Source organism: Polypterus senegalus, chromosome 12, assembly GCF_016835505.1.
Source record: "Polypterus senegalus isolate Bchr_013 chromosome 12, ASM1683550v1, whole genome shotgun sequence".
In the NCBI taxonomy this organism is placed as follows: Eukaryota; Metazoa; Chordata; class Cladistia; order Polypteriformes; family Polypteridae; genus Polypterus; species Polypterus senegalus.
The window spans coordinates 34,454,461-34,469,543 of NC_053165.1; the positions used below are offsets into that span (position 1 = coordinate 34,454,461).

General features: G+C 38.5%; 1 protein-coding gene across 2 annotated transcripts in view; it reads right to left on the reverse strand.

Annotated features, from left to right (window-relative positions):
* Positions 1 to 15,083, reverse strand: part of eif4e3 (eukaryotic translation initiation factor 4E family member 3) — a 182,532-nt gene that overhangs the window by 153,748 nt on the left and 13,701 nt on the right. The window contains exon 2 of one of the 2 annotated variants that reach the window (XM_039770792.1): positions 4,247 to 4,341. In XM_039770792.1, the coding sequence (XP_039626726.1) occupies positions 4,247 to 4,272 (26 nt within the window). In that variant the 5' untranslated portion in view covers positions 4,273 to 4,341. Of the gene's footprint in view, positions 1 to 4,246; positions 4,349 to 15,083 lie in introns of those variants that run through there. The other variant, XM_039770793.1, reaches the window with a different exon arrangement.

A 15,083-nucleotide genomic window follows, 5' to 3' on the forward strand; every position in this document is an offset into this window, starting at 1 on the left:
GATGCCACTTTTCTGGGCTAGTCCACAGCTGCCGGCAGGCTTTTTATTCTCAATGCCATGATATTAACTGTACCCTAGCATTGACCATTGGACACATCCAAAATAATAAAACAAGCCTACCTGTCACTTGCATGCAGTTTTACTTTGCTCACTAATCTCTTCATGTCATGCTCTTACTAAATGACACATATTCCTTGTAATCCATGTCAAGACAGCGAACCATAAAAGCAGCCACGAAAGGTGCTTAAACTCTTACAAGCCACACATGCTGGCAATGTGCTCCTCTACATTATTATTAATATTTTTAACTTTTCCCCATTGTAGTGCCTCTGAAAAACACAAAGTGCTTGTGACAATGTTGCATGGTTCTTGTAGCACTTAGTTGGCGTATCTGCACTGCCAATGTATTGTGACATTTATTTAATTAACAGTTGCTCAGGTGTCAAGTAGGATTTTTTTTAACTACTGTTATTTATTTTACAGTTGTATGGGCATTACAGGAAGGTATATTAAAAAAAAGCATGTACAAACATGTATAACATCCAGAATTGTTAACCCAAGTTCAAACATATTTGAATATTTACTTTTTTTTAATTAGAATATGGAATCCTTATTTTTGGCTAATTTAACAGTTCTACAGCACAGTCATGCTCTCCCCATTTTGTAACAGTAAAAAGCATGGTGCCTCACAAGCAGGAGCTGTAACAGCACTGCACAAAAGGTTAACAGCTGTAGTGAGTCCAGCAGCAATCGCAACGCTTTTTTTCCCCCCTTTCTTTCTTCTATTCTGTCATGGTATGTAAAATAGAATACATCAGATAGGCAACATTCTCTTCTGTTAGTGAAGTCCAAAGCTCCCACATTTCTTAGACAACATTCTCTTCTGTTAGTGAAGTCCAAAGCTCCCACATTTCTTACCACTACTCTACAACAAGGAGAGCACTGCCCATTTTACTAGGCTTTAGGGATGCAGCAGGCCTGTTAAGCATACATACAAAAGTAAATGACAGAGCTCTTTGTAACAGGACCAGCCTGTATGTCATCAACTAATAAAGGTGCAGATTGGAGTTGAACTGACATCTTTGTCGAGACTCTTTCAGGTTAAAAGCCAAAAATATACACACAAAGACAAAGAGCTATAATTGAGCAAATGACAATTCTGATAGACAAAATAACACAACGGTGAGAATGCACCGAAAAGGACTTTAATCCAATAGTGAAAGATTATACATTTCTTCAAAACTAGCTGCACCATCCTAAATAACGATTCTCAGGGGAATCCTGATGGCACTCTCTTTGAGGAACTCTGCTCTCAGACTTTCCAAAATGACATTAAGTACTCTCTGAAACTAAAAAGCTGAGGGATCACTCTCTCCCCTGGGAGCTGAAAGCTGATGATCTCTTCTCTTTGTGAATGGGAAAGGCAAGATCCAATCTGCCAATCCAAACACTGTACCAGTGGGCTAAGAAGACCAAGAAGTAGTTATTACTTCAGCATCTAAATGTCTTTTGCCATGCTTTTTCCTATGAAGGTGTAGATAACACAGCAAAAAGCCTACCTGAAAAAAGCATTGCACACCACATGCAAAGGGCCATATTACAAAGAGAAAAAGAGGGCACTCTAACATAAGAAGTATCCTCCATTTGAACATGAAGTAGCAACAATGTCATATAACATCGGACATCATCTTTAAGGACTTGGTATCATTAAACTGTTTATCTGGGCCAATATAATAGAACTTAAAATAACCAATAAAAGCCAGACTCTTTCTGGGTCCTGCCTTGTATGTCAATATGTAGTTATCATACTCCTATAATCACTGTGCTTATCAATAAATTGATTTATTCTATTTCTTAAAATGAGTGTGCTTTAGTTATCTTGATACTAGCTGTCCCCCACGGCTCCACCCGCGTAGTAGTGAAAAAGGACAAACTTTAAAAATCAATAAACAAACAGGTATCATCACTAGCTAAGCGGAGGCAAGGTACACTCTGGACCATAAGGCTCATACTAATTCAGAGTGAGAAGGAACACTCAATAAAACTGAACAAAAAAAAAAATAATCAAGTGACAGTACGAATAAAGCAGATTCACCAGCGTTTGTGTGTCAGCTTTTATCCATCCAGATCAGAGAATGTCCAGTTCCATTGTCTCAAAACACCACTCACATCTACAGTTATTCCCAGTTTCAAATAAAAACTAACAACGTCAGATCCATGGGGTTGGGGGGGTTTGGGGGCTGTGGTAGTATGTATCGTTACCGCGACAGGGAAAAATGTGTGGGGGAATGGGGGGAAACACGCTAACTTTTACAAGTACTATAAAGGTACAGCGGCTGCTACAGACACAAACCAAATGTATGTGTTTATTGTATAATATTAACAATAACAGCAGCTCACTACTCAAAACGGTAAATATACGAGGCAATCAGGATCGAACCAGATCAGAAATTCTTACTGCTGTGCCACGGAAACTGTTGTATCATCCTTGAACCTTTTTGTGAAAATGTTTATTTGATCTTTGGACTTCAGGCTTCGCACATTATATAGTTTATGCCTATATTTTGTCATTTATTACTAAAATATGAAAAACATTTCGGTTTTAACAATGTGTTTACAAAGATTATTGTAGAAACAGAACACACATGAAATGCACATGTTCCAAATAACAATCTATTATTTCCACTCTAAAACTCCAGCACTGAACTCCCAGATATTCAAGGCATGAGCTGGGAGAACTGTGTGCATGTTCTGTGGCTGTGGGGGGTTGGAATAGTAGGCTGCTTGCTGTTTGTCTTGATCGGCACATTTACAAGACAAAAGACGCTGACGGAGAAGTGAGAAGGGATTTAAGGTGGGCCAGATTTACAAGTTTTTTCGTAGGCTTTGGTAATTCTAGTGTTAAGCTGAAGGTTGAAGTTATAGCTACAAGTGGAATTTATATGAGGATGCTAGAGATGAGTTTTAACAGGCTTCTTGCAAGTATTTTTTAAAGCCTGAAAATGGTCAGATCAAGGATTTGAAATGATAAAAAGAAATTCTTAATAAGTAATGTGCATTGTATACGAGGTAAGTACACTTTAAAAGCATTTTTATTATTAACCTGTCTATGGATGTTATGCTTGTTCATATTTACTGCTGTGTTCTACTCACTAGATAGCCATATTTTAAATTTTTGTGCTATTACTATTAGTATTATGTATTACTACTATTAGTGTTGTCAATGTGTTATTTCAAAACACTGCGTTAAAATGTATTTTACACTCATGTCAGCAATCAACATAAAATTGCCAATGAGTGAAACAGTTTAAATGGAATACCACTCCAATGTATTTGAAATGGAAAGATCAGAAGAGAATTTGTGGTTTAAATAGAGATTTTCCTTTATCGCAACCTAACAAGATCGTGGCCACTGCTAACAAGCTGATCTTGTTTACAGCCTCTCACCCAAACAGCTTTGGAGACAAAGGCTAAAAATTATACATCAAAAGCACAACTTATGGTGAAAAGTACATGAATGCAAAATTTAAAACCTATGGGTTGAAAAATAAAGCAGTGCTTAAAGAAGAGAAATTGTTATCTAGTTCCAATCAGATCTACACAGAAGCTGTCCAAGTAGTAATACAAGCCTTACAAAACTACATAATTTCTTTTAGACCTATTAATGTCATTTGTGTTCCCTGATGCCATCCACTGGTGAAAGAAGTTCAAGTACATTACAACAACAAAACGAGTTTAAGTCTGGTAGAATTTGTTCTCAGCAGTTTTCTTCCCACAGAATTTGACATCTCTTATTCAATTCCAAACATTTTTAAAAATACATATATTGACTTTTAGAAACCAACAAAAAAATGCATGTGCAAGACAAACTTCAAAACTACTTCACAACTCATTGTGTTGGGTGCATTTTCCAGTCTAAAAGGAAATACAAAGAAATGGCAACAACAGTATCAATAATGGTAAAATAAGTCATTTCAAAAGAATCCTGTGAACAGTGGAAAATACACATTAACTCTCAAAATATTTTTCAAAAAATACTTGTATACTAGTGTAAGGAGAATCAAATGGGAAAACAAATCAATGGATAAAACAAACTGTACTGTAACACAGAAAATGTGAACACAAGCACTTCTCTGTTTCCAGCAAACCTGGATAACAAATGAATGCTACTGGTAGCAGGTTTAGCATTGCAAAACACCCATAATGTGCAAAAAGTTGCAGAAAAATATTTTAACTGCATACTCACCACAGAGGCCGTCTTTCTCCACGCATTAAGTGGTAACTACACCTCAAAGGCAAAGTAGTCACTGGAGGAATATTATTATATACACTCCAAAAGCTCTGCAATGTGAAGAATAATACAATCAGTGACCTGTATCAAAAACACAATATGACATTAAAGGGCTGACATATTGACTGGGAACACAGTTGAAAACACTTTAAAATGTGCACACTCCACTCAGACTTAATTAAAATCATCTTCATTTGTTTCTATAATTTATACCAAATAGGAAACCAATTAAATGTATAAAGCTTAAAGAATGTATACAGGAAGTCAACTTCAAACATAATCCATTACTATGAGACTATTGTGTTTATGTTTGAATGCCTTCTGAAATAGGCAAATTAGCTGATGCTTCTTTATTTGGAATTCATTATTTCAAATTCCTGAAATAAGGTTCCCTTAATTACATGGTAATACAGTAATGACAATATAAGTGGAGTGGACACTGGGGCAAATGACACTGAAAGACTGCAGCTCCTTCAATGTTACACCTACTAGCATATTCAGAATAGATGGAAAAACTGAACAAGAATGATAATGACAATCTTAAAAATTGTAATTTGGAAGCAACAGGGTTGCTTTGTTTCTGCTCCAACATTGTGGATTGTTGCTTTCCAGAACTCTTACACGCTACAGCTCGACCAATACAGACTTTTTAGACCAGTAACAATATTGGTAAGTGGGCATAAAAAATCGATTATTGATAACTATTGTACCAATATTGTTAGTATGCTTAAGTATTAGTTTTTGAAGGAAACATGAATGAAAAGAAATACATTAAATGTCTATGGTTTTCAAAATAAATGTTTTAGTTGAACATTTAAACAGGTTAAATGACATGTACTAATAACATCCACTGTAAAAACTATAAGGTTCCTAACAGTTTCACAACACTGAAAGATGCTATTTACTTTAAATTGACTCTTATCTGTAAATTTGCTTAATCCTCATTAACCCCCACTCTCTGTCTTCTGCTTTCTGAAAAAAAGAGAAACCACTTGTTTTCTCAAAAGGAAAGCCTTAGTATTTCCAGTACACCATTTGCAGATTGCAGTGGAGAAAGCAGAAAATTAGAAAGACTGGGAGATTATGTTATTGACTGAAAATTAACAGAATAACTTTTACAGAATAAAATTTTAAAAACTGCCAGACCATTTACAGTTGAATATTTTAGGACAGACAACAATTTGTAAAGAATCTGCTGATTTAAGCAAAAGCAGGATTTTCCTTAAAAGAGAAAAAAAAAACTTGTTCAAAAATTAATATGACCAATCATTGCTGAGCATATAAAATTGTCTTTTGACACCAATTGCTTAAAGATGAAAAGAAAATACAAGATCACTGCTTCACAACAACTGAAATCATAATTACAATTTCAAATAACTTAATTTATTTAAAGTGAGTTGCACATAAACATAAAGAACATACACATACACACACACATACACACACAAATATTATCAAACCTGGTCAGTCTAGTTCAGAATCACAACAGAGATGGGAGTTTATCCAGCAGTACTGAGTGCAAAGTAAAAGACAGTTTGAGTTTTGCAGTAGCCTGTCCCTATGAACGTTAGCAACTCCAAGACATGCACACAGATGACTCGTATATCTGCCAACGTTACTAACACTTGAAAGGGTTCAGAGGAGGAAATAAAACTATAAAGATATCGTTCATTACAGCCATCTGTTAAAATACAGCATTTCCATCTTGTAAGGATGTACAAGGATTTTTCAGAATGTTAGAACAACTTAACCCCTGCACCAGCGAAGTAGGTATCTGTGAGACCACCACGTTTCAAACGTGACAGACGCAAACACACAGGCATGCAAAAATCTTTACTTCGTATCGATTGACATTTGGGCTTCAGTTTAAACACACTGACAGCAACATGTAAATTGAACAATTTATTTTTCTTCGGTTTTATTATTGAACAAAAGCACACTTGTTTTGTTATACCGTTTTGTGAAAGTGTATTTGATATTTGGACATCAGTCTTCACACATTAGGCACTTCATATCAACATTTTGTCATTATTACTATAACATATGAAAAATGTTTTATACCCTCTACATAATCAGTGCATTTATTTCCACATGTTGCACAACTTTACTCTATATGCTGCTTTGGAATACTCACAAAAGATTCCGAATTTGTAAAATGTAAAGTGTTATGCATGAGCCACAAACAGAAATAAAGTATAAAATAGCAGGTCCAGGTAAGTTAAATTGTTTATTTGTCTACTGCAGAAGTATCATCTATTTTAAATAAATTCAATAGAGTTTAAACAACAGAAAATAACACTATTCTCTGAGTAAACATCTCTTAAAGATGAAAAAATATCATTAACATGTACTGTATCCGACTCATAATTGAACCTTGGGACAAACCATCAGTAACTGGCAGATTAAGATGGAGTGAGCACTGCTATATTTTCACCCAAACACTTTCTTATACCCGAAAATGAAAGGTTATACAATACAATATAACAGTACATTAATGCATTTAAAAATAAATACATGGTAGTAAGTTCACAAACAGCATTTTAATTATGTAAGCTATTAAAGCAGTTTTCTTTTCATGGGAAGATAAATGTGGGAATGGACAGTGCAAAGAATGAAACACAGATGAGAAATGTTAATATGAAAGAATGTATACAGGCTGACTATTTAGAAAGGGTTTGTTTTTTTTTTAATTTAAAACAAGAGAGAAAGAAGCTTTTAAAAGGGTTGACAGCAAGATGTGCCAACAACTTTCATCTTCAAACCACTAAAAAGACAGCTAATATTGGTCGGATGAAAATGCTAATTCATAGCTTTTCAAACAGATTTTGAAATCCCCTGATTTTGAAGAAAGACATTTCCATTTGCCTTTGTGATTCATTTCCATTATGTGGTAATGTCATACAGTACACAATACATGGCCATATTTCATATTGGATCATGAAATTTGATAGAACAAAATACTGTCTCATGCCTATCATTGGGTGTGTCCGGAAACTACAACTTGTTTCTGAACTTTTGTGCCACCCAGGACCTTTCTTGCCGATATGCTGCATTACTTTTTTTTAGCATAGACCATTTATTTCAATCTTTAATAATCCTTAAGAAAAACTATTACAAGATACTGTTCATTTGTTTGCATTAGTAATATTTCTGTTTTCACTTTCATTTGTCATAAGCCTTATACTTATTTAAATTAGAGCTGGGTGAAATAGATTTAAATTAATATTGTATTTTGAACCAAAATGCAATATCTGAAATTTCACAACTAGTTCTCAAAGCATCTTCAAGATTAATGATCAGCACCATCCAGACATGTTTATACAGTAGAAAAATGTACATTTTGTCACAATTATAATATGAAATATTAAAGACTTTTTTTCAAAATGTATTTTCATAAATAGCTGTGCCTCAAACAAACTGTCAGCATAAATTACATAAAACAAAAATGGTTGAAAAAAATATATCTCCTCTACTTATACAGTGATCCCTCGCTATATCGCACTTTGACTTTCGCAGCTTCACTCCATCACAGATTTTAAATGTAAGCATATCTAAATATACATCATGCATGTTTCGCTGGTTCACGGATTTTTGCAGACAATGGGTCTTTTAATTTAAAGTACATGCTTCCTCAGTTTGTTTGCCCAGTTGATTTCATACAAGGGGCGCTATTGGCAGATGGCTTGGAAGCTACCCAATCAGAGCATTTAATACGTATTAAATAAAACTCCTCAATGATATACGATGTGCTTCCCGAGCAGTGCTTGATTGTTTGCTTTTCTCTGTCTCTTTCACTCTCTCTGACATTCTCTGCGCCTGATGGAGGGGCTGTGAGCAAAGGGGCTGTTTGCACAGAGGCTGTTTGTTTAGAAGATATGGACGCTACTCTAAAAAATGCTGAAAGACTACCTTAACATTGCTCCCTTCTTTGCAGCTGCTTTACCGTGGTGCGCATACTTAAAAGCCCAACAGCACATATTGATTTTTTGATTGTTTGCTTTTCTGTCGCGCTTGCTCGTTCTCTGACATTCTCAGCTACACGCACTCCTTTGAAGAGAAGATATGTTTGCATTCTTTTAATTGTGAGAAAGAACTGTCATCTCTGTCTTGTCATGGAGCACAGTTTAAACTTTTGACTAAAGGGTGTTATTTCATGTCTAGAGGGCTCTAATAATGTTAAAAATCTTATTTAGAAGGTCGTAAACAGGTTTTGAATGCTCTAACTGCGAAAATATTAGATTTATAAATAAACAATCCTACTTCTTGGAAATTCATTTATCTGTCTGGAGCAGATCAACCGCTATAAACGAGGGTTTACTATATAACTGTGCGGAGAATATTTATAATAAGTGTGGGAGAGTTTCTAAGAGCTTAAAATATATAAAAATAACCATACAAACATATGGTCTCTACTTCGCGGATTTTCACCTATCGCGGGGGGTTCTGGAACGCAACCCCCACGATCGAGGAGGGATTACAGTATCCGAGTTTCCACTGTATGTATTGCATTCAACACCTTGACTGTTCTGTTGGCATCAGTGTCTGCCAGTCCGCAAAAACTACACTAATCACATAACATAATACAGTACATCCAGAAAGTATCATATCAGTATTCACAGCGCATTACTTTTCCACATTTTGTCTTGTGTCATAGCCTCATTCCAAAATGGATTAAATTCATATTTTTTCCTCAGAATTCTACACACAACACCCCATAATGACAACGTGAAAAAAGTTAACTTGAGATCTTTGCAAATTTTTTAAAAATAAAACAAATTGAGAAAGCCCATGTACATAAGTATTCATAGCCTTTGCCATGAAGCTCAAAATTGAGCTCAGGTGCATCCTGTTTCCCCTGATCATCCTTGAGATGTTTCTGCAGCTTAACTGGAGTCCACCTGTGGTAAATTCAGTTGATTGGACACGATTCGAAAAGCCACACACCTGTCTATATAAAGGTCCTACAGTTGACAGGTTCATGTCAGAGCACAAACCAAGCACGAAGTCAAAGGAATTGTCTGTAGACCTCCGAGACAGGATTGTCTCGAGGCACAAATCTGGGGAAGGTTACAGAAAAATTTCTGCTGCTTTGAAGGTCCCAATTAGCACAGTGGCCTCCATCATCTGTAAGTGGAAGAAGTTCAAAACCACCAGGACTCTTCCTAGAGCTGGCCGGCCATCTAAACTGAGCGATCAGGGGAGAAGGGCCTTAGTCAGGGAGGTGACCAAGAACCCGATGGTCACTCTGTCAGATCTCCAGAGGTCCTCTGTGAAGAGAGAAGAACCTTCCAGAAGGACAACCATCTCTGCAGCAATCCACCATCAGGCCTGTATGGTAGTGGCCAGACAAAAGCCACTCCTTAGTAAAAGGCACATGGCAGCCCGCCTGGAGTTTGCCAAAAGGCACCTGAAGGACTCTCAGACCATGAGAAACAAAATTCTCTGGTCTGATGAGACAAAGATTGAACTCTCTGGTGTGAATGCCAGGCATCACGTTTGGAGGAAACCAGGCAACGCTCATCTCCAGGCCAATACCATCCCTACAGTGAAGCATGGTGGTGGAAGCATCATGCTGTGGGGATGTTTTTCAGCGGCAGGAACTGGGAGACTAGTCAGGATAAAGGGAAAGATGACTGCAACAATGTGCAAAGGCATACTGGGGCAACGGTTCATCTTTCAGCAGGACAACAATTATTTTTAATAAATTTGCAAAGATCTCAAGTAAACTTTTTTCATGTTGTCATTATGGGGTGTTGTGTGTAGAATTCTGAGGAAAAAATGAATTTAATCCATTTTGGAATAAGGCTGTAACATAATAAAATGTGGAAAAAGTGATGAGCTGTGAATACTTTCCAGATGCACTGTACATGTACATATTTTGTTGATTTGCATAAATTGTAATGTGTCCGATTATGTATTTTCTATTGTTTACTTTTTACAACTGTAACTGTCTGCATTATATGTGAGGGTTATTTATTATATAGCATTCACCAGCAAAGAAAGAAATGTGTTTGGGGACGGAAAACTGGTAATTTATATCCGGTGTTCTTCACCTGTTACTTATAAGAGCAGGGGATATGAATTTTTTAATTCTCAAAATAAGAAAATTAATACAATGCAAGAAGCCAGGGAGAGGAATATTAGCATAAATGACACCAGAGTCATACATACACAAATGACAATGGCCATATAATAAACAACAAATATTTTTGATTACTTTCAAGAATATTTTTCACATGAATAGTGCTAAAAGAGAAAGTGTATTGTTAATAAAATAATAATTTTCATTGAAAACAGGGTATAGATTCTTGAGATATCATTGCCAGTGTAAATGTTTAGGGTAAGGTTAGTGACACTGGAAAAAAAAATGATTTATAACAGTATCAATGTGATGATTTTTTAAAGGACATTATGAATTGTTACTTAACTTGGGTCACTTGCTTGATGGTGCTATATAAAGAATAAAGTAGTCAAAAAAACAAATCAATGCAATTACCTTGTCTCAAACACATTTTTAAAAATATAAACTTTTTCAAATGAGCTTCACTTTTGACAATACATTTTTCTAAATGAGTTTGCAAAGAGTTCAACATATCCCACTTTCCATTTAAAAATTCAATAGCCTAAGTGAATAAAGTAGCAAAATTATTCCAAAAAAATTCATACACAATTAACATTTTTATACGGTGACAGGATAAATCTTGACAAATAATTCAGTAAACAGTCCAAACTGAAAACTTTGATGCTACTGACTGACATCATGGTGAATTTAGACAGCTTGTTTTAACCTTTGAATATTTTGTGCTGTTCTTACAGTTCTCAATGGTCCAAACAAACAGGTTTTCTTTACATTACTAACAGATTAAAATTTATCAAATCACTTTAAAATAGTGTTGCAAGAAATCAATTCTCTTCCTTGTGGAAGTATGTTAAACAAAATGCAATATCCTCTTTGTAACTCTGCTTCAGATTTTAGATTCAATGTATGCAGTAACAGCAAACCTGCAAATAGTGCTTCCTGGTTGCAGAAACTGCTTTTAGTATACAACACTGCCAAGGCACAATATACGAGGGGGGTAGTGAATGTTAAAAAATGGGATTTTTTAGAAAATGGAACAAACTTTAACAAAACTTATAATGTCATTTCTCAACGTAGTCTCCACCCTTCTCAATGCACTTGTGCTACCTGCCTGAAAGTGCCTGGATTCCAGAAGAATAAAAGTTTTTTTCTTGACCTTGCAACCACTCATGCACGAGTTATTGTTGAACACCACAAGCCGAGGGGTATTACAGTCACTAGTGCAAGTTACTGTGACTTGTTAGAGACCAATGTGAAGCCTGCTATTTAATCCAAGCGGCAGGGGCTGCTGTCTCAAGGAGTCCTTTTGCTGCAAGGCAATGCCTGCCCACACACTGCTAAGAAAAGAAAACCAAGGCTTGTCTGGAGAAACTGAATTCTGAGGTATTGCCACGTCCTCCTTATTCACCAGATTTGGTTATTGCTTATTGATCATGGCGGCGCCCGTGCAGGCTGCGGCTTACAGAGCTCCCGAGTACGCGGTGTTTAGTGTTAATCTTTGTTCGTCTTTTTTAACTAGTATAAGTAAAAATGTAGATTTAAGTGATAGTAGTACGCAGACATACATTTACGAGCGGCAAATCCTACTAGATTTCCAAAGAAACTGCGCCGAAATATCCAGTGAGGTGACTGAGACGCTCCGCAGCCTTTGCTTAATTCGGCAGCCTGAGAAGCTGAGTTGGCGAAAACGCAAGCGCAGAGATCGGAAACAGAAACGAGGTAAACGTGGCGGTGTTCACACAAGGCTAAAAACTAACCCCACTAGACCTGCGATACCGTCTATTCTGCTTGCGAACGTCCGATCGCTGGACAACAAGCTGGATTATATAAAGCTGCAGCGGGCCAAGCAGTGGGAAATGAGAGACTGCTGCATCTTTATTTTCACTGAGACATGGCTCCAGGAAAACATTGCAGACTCGGCCATCCAGCTAGACGGACTGACCATCTTCCGAGCGGACAGAGACGCCTCTTTGTCCGGTAAGACCCGCGGGCGGACTGTGTGTTTATGTGAACAGAGAGTGGTGTACGAACACTGCCTCAGTTGCGCGACACTGTTCCCCGCTGATAGAGGTTTTATCAGTAAGGTGTCGGCCTTTCTACCTGCCAAGGGAATACAGTTGCGTGATGGTGGTGGCCTTCTACCTCCCGCCTAGCGCAAATGCTAACCAGGCGCTAGCGGAACTGTACGAGATCATCAGCAAACTGCAAACTACGCACCCCGAGGCATTTTTCATTATTGCTGGAGACTTCAATCATGCCAACTTGAAGTCAGTTCTCCCAAAATTCTCCCAGAATGTGAACTTTGCAACTAGAGGGGGAAGCTGTCTGGACAATGTTTACAGGAGCGCTCCTGACGCCTACAAGGCACTACCCCACCCTCACCTGGGCTGTTCAGATCATATCAGCGTTTTATGGTTCCTGCATACAAGTCCCTGCTAAGCGCACTAAACCAGCCCGCAAGAGCATCAGAGTGTGGCAGGTTGGTGCGGTTTCAGCTCTCCAAGACTGCTTGAATTGACAGACTGGGACATTTTCAGAGAGGCTGCTATGGATGGTGACTCCATCAATCTGGAGGAGTACACAGACTCTGTGACTGGCTACATCTCCAAATGCATAGAGGATGTTACTGTTACCAAGGATGTTACCACAAGAGCCAACCAAAAGCCCTGGATGACAAGAGAAGTGCACAAGCTGCTCAAGATCAGAAATGCAGCCTTCAGATCTGGAGACAAGGCTGCCCTCAGGGTGACCAGAGCCAACCTGTCTCGTGCTATAAGGAGAGCTAAGTGGGCATACGCACAGAAGATCAACAAACAATTCAGCAGCACCAGAGACACACGTCGTATGTGGCAGGGTGTTCAGGCAATTACAAACTACAAGCCCAATCCACACAGCAGTGATGGTGATGCCTCCCTTCCGGATGAGCTGAACAACTTCTTTGCACGGTTTGAGGCACAGAACAAAGAGCCTGCGAGAAAAGCAACACCTCCCTCCACTGACCAAGCACTCTGTCTCTCCATAACAGATGTGAGGAGGACTCTATCCAGAGTCAATCCACGGAAGGCTGCAGGACCTGACAACATACCTGGTCTTGTGCTCAAAGAATGTGCAAGTCAACTGGCTGGTGTCCTCACAGACATCTTCAACACATCTCTGAGCCAGTCGTCAGTCCCAACATGCTTCAAGTCGACCACCATCATACCAGTGCCAAAGAAGTCATCAGTGACATGCCTGAATGACTACCGACCAGTTGCACTCACACCAATCATAATGAAGTGCTTGAAAGGTTAGTCATGTCACACATAAAGACTAATCTCCTGCCTCCCTTGACCCTCTTCAGTTTGCATACCGCTCAAACAGGTCAACTGAGGATGCCATATGCTCTGCCCTTCACATCTCCCTGACACATCTGGATAAAAAAGACACATATGTCAGGATGCTATTCATAGACTTTAGCTCTGCCTTCAACACAATCATCCCTCCAAAGCTGGTTGTAAAACTGAGCAGGTTGGGCCTAAACACCACCCTCTGCAATTGGATCCTGGACTTCTTGACAGAGAGGCCCCAGTCAGTTCAGATGGGCCACAACACTTCCAGCATCATCACACTGAGCACTGGAGCACCGCAGGGCTGTGTGCTTAGTCCACTGCTCTTCACCCTGCTGACTCACGACTGCACAGCCACGCACAACACCAATCACATCATCAAGTTTGCAGATGATACGACGGTGCTGGGACTGATAAGCAGGGATGATGAAAGAGCATACAGAGATGAGGTGAAATGGCTGTCCGCATGGTGTGAAGACAACAATCTATCTCTCAATGTCGACAAGACAAAAGAGATAATCGTGGACTTCAGAAAATCACGTCCTGCCCACATCCCGCTCAGCATCAACGGTTTAGATGTGGAGATTGTTAGGAGTACCAAGTTCCTCGGTGTGCACTTAACTGAGGAACTTACGTGGACACATAACACCTCATCACTAATCAAGAAAGCCCAGCAGAGACTACACTTCCTGAGGCGGCTGAAGCAAGCACGTCTTCCCCCTTCCATCCTCACCATGTTCTACAGAGGCACCATTGAGAGTGTCCTGACCAGCTGCATCACTGTCTGGTATGGCAACTGCAACATATCCGACCGCAAGCGCCTGCAAAGGATAGTGAAGACAGCAGAGAACATTATTGGGGTGCCTCTCCCTTCACTACAGGACATATTTTACAAGCGCAGTGTCCGCAAGGCCTGCAGCATTGTGCAGGACCCCTTACACCCCTCACATGGACTTTTCACACTTCTGCCATCCAAGAGAAGATACTGCAGCATCAAAGCCAAATCTGCCAGGCTGCAGGAGAGTTTTTCCCCAAGCTGTTAGACTCCTTAACACCAGGCTGCCCCTGGGACCTTCCACAGGCCTCAACCACCACTAAAAACAGAACTTTTATACATGAAAACCACAGTCCTGCAAAGATGTGTGTGCATGTAGAAAAGAACTGAAAATCTCATACTGACCTTTAAGTATTTTGACACTCTTGATATCCTTATGCTATGAAACATTCTGACCGGTCATTGTTTACACACATCTTAAACAACTATTATCATACACTGATAATTTCTGTATTATCTATATCTATTATTTATTATTCATTTATTTATTATATTACATATCTTACACATCAATATTGCTGCTACTTCTTTGTCCTATCTTTGCACAATGTC